This window comes from Gadus chalcogrammus, chromosome 19 (assembly GCF_026213295.1).
Source record: "Gadus chalcogrammus isolate NIFS_2021 chromosome 19, NIFS_Gcha_1.0, whole genome shotgun sequence".
Lineage (NCBI taxonomy): Eukaryota > Metazoa > Chordata > Actinopteri > Gadiformes > Gadidae > Gadus > Gadus chalcogrammus.
The window spans coordinates 18,640,489-18,648,462 of NC_079430.1; the positions used below are offsets into that span (position 1 = coordinate 18,640,489).

Below are 7,974 nucleotides of genomic sequence, written 5' to 3' on the forward strand. Positions count from 1 at the left end.
TGGCCGAGTTTCCCCCCGTGCGTGCAAAGCGCCGTGCCCTTCTGAGAGGATGAGACGCGTGGCCGACTTCTCGGCATCACGTAGGAGTCTTCTGGAGAAGCGTGTGTAGCCGCGGACGCCAGCGGTGACGGCGAACACAACGTGGTCGTGTCACACAGTGAGTCAGCCTGTAGGCGGCCCCCCGGCCCTCGTGAAAAGGCTTCAGTCAACTGTCGTCTGGACTGGAAACAGACCGGCCTCCCATCCTCTGATCACACTCTGCTCGCTCTCTTTCTCTCTCTAACTCTCTCTCACTCTCTCTCTATCTCTCACACGCACCATCTCCCTCTCTCACACACACTCTCCTCTCCTCTCCTCTCCTCTCCTCTCCTCTCCCACACACACTCGGAGCTCTATCTGATATCTCTCTGATCTGAACACTGATCTGAATTTCATGCCTCGGATTGTGGAAACCTTCAATTTTCGTTCCATATGAGGGATAAAGTAAGTAGTGCGCTCGTTGTTTCTCTTTATTACCTTTTTGTTGGGCTGGTGGGATCTAGATGTCGGCTTGTAGTTGAACTGTTATGTGTGTTGTTGTTTGTGAACAGAGGCCAGTAGTTTGTGGAAGTCTAATTAGGCTGTGGAAGAAAAACCTGTATTTTGCAACGTGGTGAAGCATGATTTTTGTTTGAATGGTGTAAGAAGAAGCAAAGTGGATTCAATCACATTCTATTCTGAACTTCTATTTCAATTAGCAGTTTAATTACACGTATGAAATTCAGCTACATTGAAGGAATCACATTTAATTTATTGAAAGACACTTTCAATACTTTCATGATCCTTCGAACCAAATGTGATGGCTGCTAAGAGGGCTCAAAAATGCATCACACCATACTTTGTACAAATGACTGTGGTGGGTTTATGGTTGTTGTTGTTGTCGTTGTTAACCATAACCACCACCACAGCGGTAATGGTTTAAGAGTTGGGGCATTAGTGCACTATATGTTTTGGTTATGTATTACTGACGTGTTGAGCCAATCTTTTTTTGACATATTACAAGTGTGTTTAATTTTCCATAACGCATTTTCCACTCGGAAATCTGGTATATCTCATATGTTTTTGTGGAGTTGTTTTATGTTTTCTGCCACTTGATATTAGATGAAAAAAGTAAATTTATGAACTGGATAAACTGTCATGGCAGCATTAGACTGATATAGAATGGCCAATTATAGCCAAATTAAACTGGTCTTGCTTGACTTGCTTTTAAAATTAAAAAAGTGCTTACAATTCAAAAACGCACCACCAAAAGTAATGGATACTTTGAGGTAGAAAGGGCATTTTAGGTCATAACTATTCCTAGAATAGAAATCTCTTGGTGTTATGAAACTCTGTAAAGGGTCATTGCTCATTGATTTCTTTTTTTTTGCTGAAGCATCAAAAAATATGCTTTGCACATTTCTCAATTGGGTCTGTAGTCATCAAGACAAGGTTATTTGCCAGCCACGACAGCAATATTTTTATTTCAGTTTCTTGGTTCACGGTATAAAACGAGTCATGAGAGAAAATGTCATGCTGTGAGTAAGAAGAAATATCTCGGTAAATTTCTAAATCCATATTCCATGTTATTGACACATCTGTCAGTGTGTCGATCTTCTGACAATCTGATAGAAAACCGGAACATCTTGCACCCCTTTGGGTCAGAAGTTATTCAAGATGTTCATTTCCTTCCAAGGTTTTTTTTCTTACATTAATTTAAATATTTAGTTATTCCCCTTTAATAACACCAGACATGATGTAGACAAGATTGCCGCGAACAAGCCTAAAGCTGGGGTCGGCAATTTTGGAGGAACAAGACAGAGTACACTAGATATTGAAAGTATCCAACCGAAAAAATCCCACCCCGCCCTTCAGGCCTCGCTCCAAAACCACGCCCCCCAAAACACACAATTAGCTCCCTTTCTTTAGCAATAGCTCTGCCAAGCCTTGTGGAAAACTCTGGTCATGCGCAATGAGTGCACAGGCAGGCGGGTCATAAGGTAGACGGACAGGTGGGCCATCCAATCCTTTCATTCTGGGAGAATTAAATGATTTGACGGGCTTATAAAATGACTGCAAAAGAACCGGATACCCTTTTATTTGTTTTATTAATGTATGTCGGGATGTAAAGATAACAATTGTGAGAAACAATGTTTATAACATTATATATCGTCTACGCAAGCATTACTTGGAAATGTTTTTCAAAACTGTGAAGCTGGAAATGCCCCTGATTTCAAAGTACAGAAATATATCCTATCATGGATATTTATTGATGGCACTGATGTCGTTGGTATTTGTCGTTGGCTTGAGTATGACAAAGCCCTCAATGTTTACATTTTTTGTTAATGACGTGTATATGACGTTTTAATGACGGTATGTCCGCACGGTCGCACAATCTTTGATGCCACAAAGTTCCTTGAACACTTCAATGAAAACCACCGCAGATCGGTCGAGAGATTTATTATTTTTAGCAACACCGGAAAATCAATTAACTTGATGAATGGGACGGGAGTCACTTGTCTGAGAGGAAATCAGCATCCCTGAGCTGTCACATGTGGGACACCAAACAGCGTACACCTCAAGGGTAGAGAGACCTCACGGAGGAACGTTGCGGGGGATGGAGATAGAAGATGACAGACACGGTGAACAGAAAGAAGACTTTGGGGCTTAAAATCTCACCAACTAAAGCTTCATCCCTGGTAATACTTTAATAGTCTATTTTCCCGACAATCTAATCTAATTACCTGTGAAGATGGATGGTGTGAAGATAGACGGTGTAAGTCATTTTAACTAACCAGAAACTTTGCTGGCCTTTTCAATGTCTTTGTAAATATCAGTACATTTTGGTTGCTTTTCTTCGAATGGTATGACAAATAAACAAAGAGCGTCATTCTCCTGTTTGGATAACATGACGGCTTGACGTAACTTCCAGTTTTCTCCCCAAACAAGGAAGATGCCTTCGAGTGACTTAAGTCCTATGTCATTAATTGTTAAACTGCACAGTGTTGAGACCCCGGTGTATCGATCATACCTTTTTGCAACAAGCAGTTACAAAAAAAAGAGCTCTGTTGTATCTTAAACGTGTGATGTCCACCTTGTGCTACACCGTCACAACCAAGATTTTGAATAGAGATTCCATTTCGATCATCCAGCAATGCCAAAACAAGTTATACCGATTTAAACCATTCCTAAAGTCGCATTCATGCATTACAGATCCCTTTTTTCCAAATCAAAACGATCGTCCTGCCAAGAATCTTCAAACGAGTCCACTTTCAGCTGACATTAACACTGGTCATGGTGTACGAGAGGAAATTGCTTGAAAATGCATAAAAATAAAATTTCACTCGGTTCACTGGTACATTAGAGTAGCAGAACCACTATTCGTTTCGGAAGTGTTTGTCTTATGGTGACACCTCTGTGAAAAGGATCTATATATCTATCTCTTTATCTATCTCGCGCCATAGTTTGTACAAATGTTTTGGTTTGGGAGTTGGGGCGGTAGTGAACTTTATATGTGGTTGAGTATTACCCAACTGTTGTGACCGATCTGTTTTGATATATTTTGTTGGGATGTAATGCAGGGATATTTTGTCCAACTGGCCATGAATAAAAGGATTTCTGTGTTTTTGTGCTCAAATATCTGGTAAATCTCATGTAGGCCTATATCTATAGATATCGATCGATCTAGATCAAGAAATCAATCTATATATCTATCGATATACATAGAAATGGATCTAAACATAATATTGGTGGATGCCCTTTCCCCATCTCTTATAACACATTTGAATACCTTCCTACCTAATTACACGCAACTAAAACAGGGCATCATTGTCTCCTATTTCTTCTCCCTAGCACATCTCTGAGGCTCCTTGTCTCCTATATCTCCTGTCCCATCTGTAATCCTAATTGCCTCCTATGTCTCCTCTCTTACCAGATCTGCAAGACTCCTTGTCTCCTCTTCTTTCTGCTCACAAGTCTTCACCACTGCTCGGGAAAGTTTGGAACGCCCATCACAGACGATGTGAACAAGCTGCTGCTATTGGTCAGTTTCACATCACACCTTGCTCCTGACTAAAATTAAGAGTTAAGCATGTCTCATCGCCGTCGGAGATCCTCCACATAAGCTGCATGACTTGAGTAAAACCCACCTCTCTCTCTCTTGATTTTTCCCACCACAGCAACAGAACATTCCCGTTGACTATGAGATTCCCGTGCACTACATCCCAAAGGAAGTGGTAGGTAAACCCAGCAAAAATCCAATAAATATGATTTGAAACGCAACTTTTACCCAATGAAACATGATGGTGTGTTGAGTAAAAGAGTAGCCGAACAAAAAGTATTTAAATTGGGCAACACCTTACAATCAGGGGTACATTAATTAACCATTGATTTATATTAGTTAATGCAGTTGTAAACATTCACTAACGGTTAATTATCCTTAACTAATAATGTCTATCATCACCATTTACTAATGTTGTTCAGAATACTAGCACTAATGGGGCTATTCATCTATACCTTATTTAATTGGGTTAACTCTAAACCTAAAATCTGTCCATAACACTAACTCTAATGATAACGCCATACAATAATTAACAATTATTTAAAGAAGGCGAAATGTATAGTGGGGAATAGCTATCCCCAACTTTTCACGGAGCCTTACGGTGAATAATTGTTTTAGTATATACTACACGTGAACACTCCAAAAATAAACAGGATAACATTTTTTGCCGGGATTAATTTGTTTTTATTAGCAGTTTATTTGTTTTTATTAGCGTGATGAGACGACCGTCACGCAATATCCAGAGTTTGAGATCTCAATCATTTGATATTGCTAAATATCCCGAGGTAGCGAACCAATCAAATTGCGGCATCTTAGGAGGTTCAAGTGTATCATATACTAATGCTTATTACTGCATTAACTTGTGCTTATTAGTGTTTGATGACTGTAGCCTTACTGTAAGGCGTTCCTCTAAATGGCTGTGGTTCCTCAGAGCGGTGTGTGCTGGGTGGTGCTGAACATCTACCCTCTGGAGCAGAGTCTCTGTAAACTGGCCACCATGTTTGGCGCCCTGTCCTCCAACAAGGAGAACATCATCGTCTTCATCGCCATGCTGAAGAGCCTGCGCTTCACGTTCGACCACGAGGAGCTGGTGAGACGGGCGTGATGATGATTTGGTTGCACTCTGTGCGCTCGTTTTTGTACATCTTTGTGTCGTTCACCGTTTCCACAAATTAGACACAAGAATACGAAACATATAATACAAAATTTGATTTGGCGGATTTGCATCCGTTGTAGCCTCGTGATCCCGTGTCATGTTTTTATAATAGCCTTCGATGTATCATATTTGTCTTTATAATATGCAGTGTTGATTCCCAATACATGTTCATGTACATTTCTTACATCGACCAATGCACGCATTGTGCAAATAGTTTAAATTTCCTTTTGTCGTATGCCCATATATGCTTATCTTTGGTGTGTTCTTATCGTATGTCGTACAACGCATGCAGTCGAACTACACATGAACTACATACAGTGTTAACTGTATAACAAATATGGCCCAGTGATCCCAGTAAGATGGCGACCAACATCCATTCCACCCCGTTCAATCTGTCCCTGTGTTGGTGCGCTCAGGAATCGGCGATGCAGGTCTTCCAGTGTCACTACCGCGAGAGGAACCTGCTGTCCGGTCTCTACTTCGACTACATCAAGGAGATACTGCATGCTGCGGCCCAAGGGGTGGGGGGCTTTCCCTGTAAGCCCCCCCCCTGCGTGCCCCACCAGGAAACCCCAGGTAAGCGCACGCACGGCGCATGTGATCGAGTACCGACTGAGAAGTGTTGGGTTCGATTTGGTCTACCATGCCCCAAATCTACCTTTAGCCATCATTTACATTGAACATATGGTTTTAACCAAAGCGACTTTCAACAAGTACATTTGTCCGAAGAAAGAGAAACAATATATCGCTGTCGGTACAGTAAGGATGTTCATAGAACCAAGTGCATAACACTAACAATCGCTAGCTTACCCCATTCCTCCTTATACAACAAAGATGGCGCCCAACCCCTACCCTCACTGATGACCTGTATCTGAGTTCACTGTACGTTGCTTTGGACGAAGGCATCTGCAAGATTGACAAAATATTATAGATAAACCCAACTAACATTGAACACCTTGCTTTCAGTCAGCATCCTGAGATGCATTGATTTCATTTGGTTTGGTGAGATCATGTCGATCTCATGTTGTCTAGGAAACACCATTGAGTTTTTAACTCTGATGATGTGCCTATTTCTATCGTAAAATCAAGCACCACCCCTACTATTTATATTATCATGACTCTGAGACCGCTATATTGTCAACCGCTACCTCAATCATTCGCCTCAAATGGTTCGCCTCTTACACACACGTACAATTACACACCGCACACTTGGTCAAAGTAAGTCTTTTGATTAGAGCGATTCGACCCCTTAAGCTCTGAAACACAAGCAGTGTACCTCCTGGCTTTAGGGGGATGTTTGCTCCACCTGAATCTAATCCTCATGTGCCTCTCTAGATGGGCGCGTGCAAGCCTGGCTGAGCAGAAGTCCTGTGCTGCTCATCCTGGTCCCCCTCACAGCATGTCTGCTCCTGCTGCTGTGGCTAGTGAGTACATAAATAAACACCATGTCGTGTCATCTGTTAATTTTTCCTGTTAGGGGGCATTCGCGTTGCACTTTTTCGTTATTTCTGTTCGTCATATTTTTTAAGACGAAAATAGACTCTTCTTCAGACTCTCCAGTGGCCCTATTTGGCATTGAACTAGGACCAATGTATGCCTTGCGTTCAAAACATGCAATATATAATAATATCTATCGTTTTGAGTAGATGAGTAAAAATATGAGTGAAAATAATGTGCATAGGGCTGTACATACAAATACACGCCCCTGTTTATAAAATAATCAAAGGTGCATTGATAGGACTCCAAAGATGCACAGAAAGCGTGCGTACATGACTCCTTCTGTTGTGGCTCATGAGGTAGAGCGGGCTGGCTGCTGGTAACCAGAAGGTTTCTAGTTCAATCCCCAGAGTGTCGAGGTGTCCCTGAGCAAGGCAACTCTAAGCTCTCCCGATGAGCTGGCTGTCGCCTTGCATGGTTGAAACCGCCGTCGGTGTGTGAATGTGTGCATGAATGGGTGAATGTTAGGCAATATTGTAAAAGGGCTTTGATTGGCCACTGGTTGAAAAAGCGCTGCATGAATACAGGTCATTTAGCATTCTATTTCGGTTCTTTATCTCCAGGCCCACTCCCGGAGGCGGCGGTTGCGCGAGTGCGACGTGGAGCGGCGAGACGATTCGTTGTCGTCGCCGGCCAACGCGGTTCCCAGCGTGTGCATCTCCGTCCCGCTGTACAGAACGGACGATTCCACGTCCGCCACAGAACTGGTTCCCAGACCACAAGAACTGGGGTGAAGGGGACCCAACGACAATGGGGGGGGGGGGGGGGGGGGGGGTGAAAGAAGAAAAGAAAAAACTCGATAAAATTAGTCAGACACGCCTGATTGGTCTGTTGTTCTGAACAGCACTGCTGGACAAAAAGCGCTCTGTGTTTCACTCCCTTGGGACCCGGGGTGCAGCAGGGAAAACACACGAATCGCAACGGCTGAAGGAACTATTTTTTTGAAGGACTTTTCCTCATTTTTTAACTGGACACAAATGTGTTTTCACCCCCCCCCCAACCTGTACAGAGGGATATTTTAGTAGTTGAGTATAAGTAGTATTTAAACACCAGTTAGTTCTTCTGTCGTTCTGTCAGTGGTTGTGTACAGCACAGGGATTGAGCTGAATGTTGGCCCGGGGAGAAAGGGTTGTCCTCAACAGCAGGATGAAAAACCAGTGAATGACAGCGGGGTTAATTTTGGTCCTATCGCCTTGTAAACTATAGGTCCCCTCTCGTGAACGCTAATATAAAATAAAATCTG

The 7,974-nt window shown here is 42.5% G+C and overlaps 1 protein-coding gene across 2 annotated transcripts; it reads left to right on the forward strand.

Annotated features, from left to right (window-relative positions):
• Nucleotides 1-375: 375 nt before the first annotated feature.
• On the forward strand, nucleotides 376-7,491 carry LOC130372660 (uncharacterized). 2 transcript variants are annotated; one of them, XM_056578786.1, is made up of 7 exons: nucleotides 376-483; nucleotides 3,953-4,060; nucleotides 4,197-4,253; nucleotides 5,010-5,168; nucleotides 5,651-5,810; nucleotides 6,570-6,658; nucleotides 7,295-7,491. In XM_056578786.1, exons 1-7 carry the CDS (start codon nucleotides 472-474, stop codon nucleotides 7,463-7,465), a joined length of 756 nt encoding a protein of 251 aa, XP_056434761.1. In that variant the 5' UTR covers nucleotides 376-471; the 3' UTR covers nucleotides 7,466-7,491. The 2 variants fall into 2 exon arrangements, with proteins under 2 accessions (XP_056434761.1, XP_056434760.1); XM_056578785.1 differs by lacking the exon at nucleotides 376-483 and adding an exon at nucleotides 2,268-2,717.
• The last annotated feature ends 483 nt before the right edge of the window (nucleotides 7,492-7,974 follow it).

Bases quoted from the DNA above. Each gene is read 5' to 3' on its own strand.
- LOC130372660 (XM_056578785.1), top strand. From the start codon at position 2,649: ATGACAGACACGGTGAACAGAAAGAAGACTTTGGGGCTTAAAATCTCA. The intron at 2,718-3,952 runs GTAATACTTTAA...CTCTCTTACCAG, and splicing joins CAACTAAAGCTTCATCCCTG to ATCTGCAAGACTCCTTGTCT. The intron at 6,659-7,294 runs GTGAGTACATAA...CTTTATCTCCAG, and splicing joins TGCTCCTGCTGCTGTGGCTA to GCCCACTCCCGGAGGCGGCG.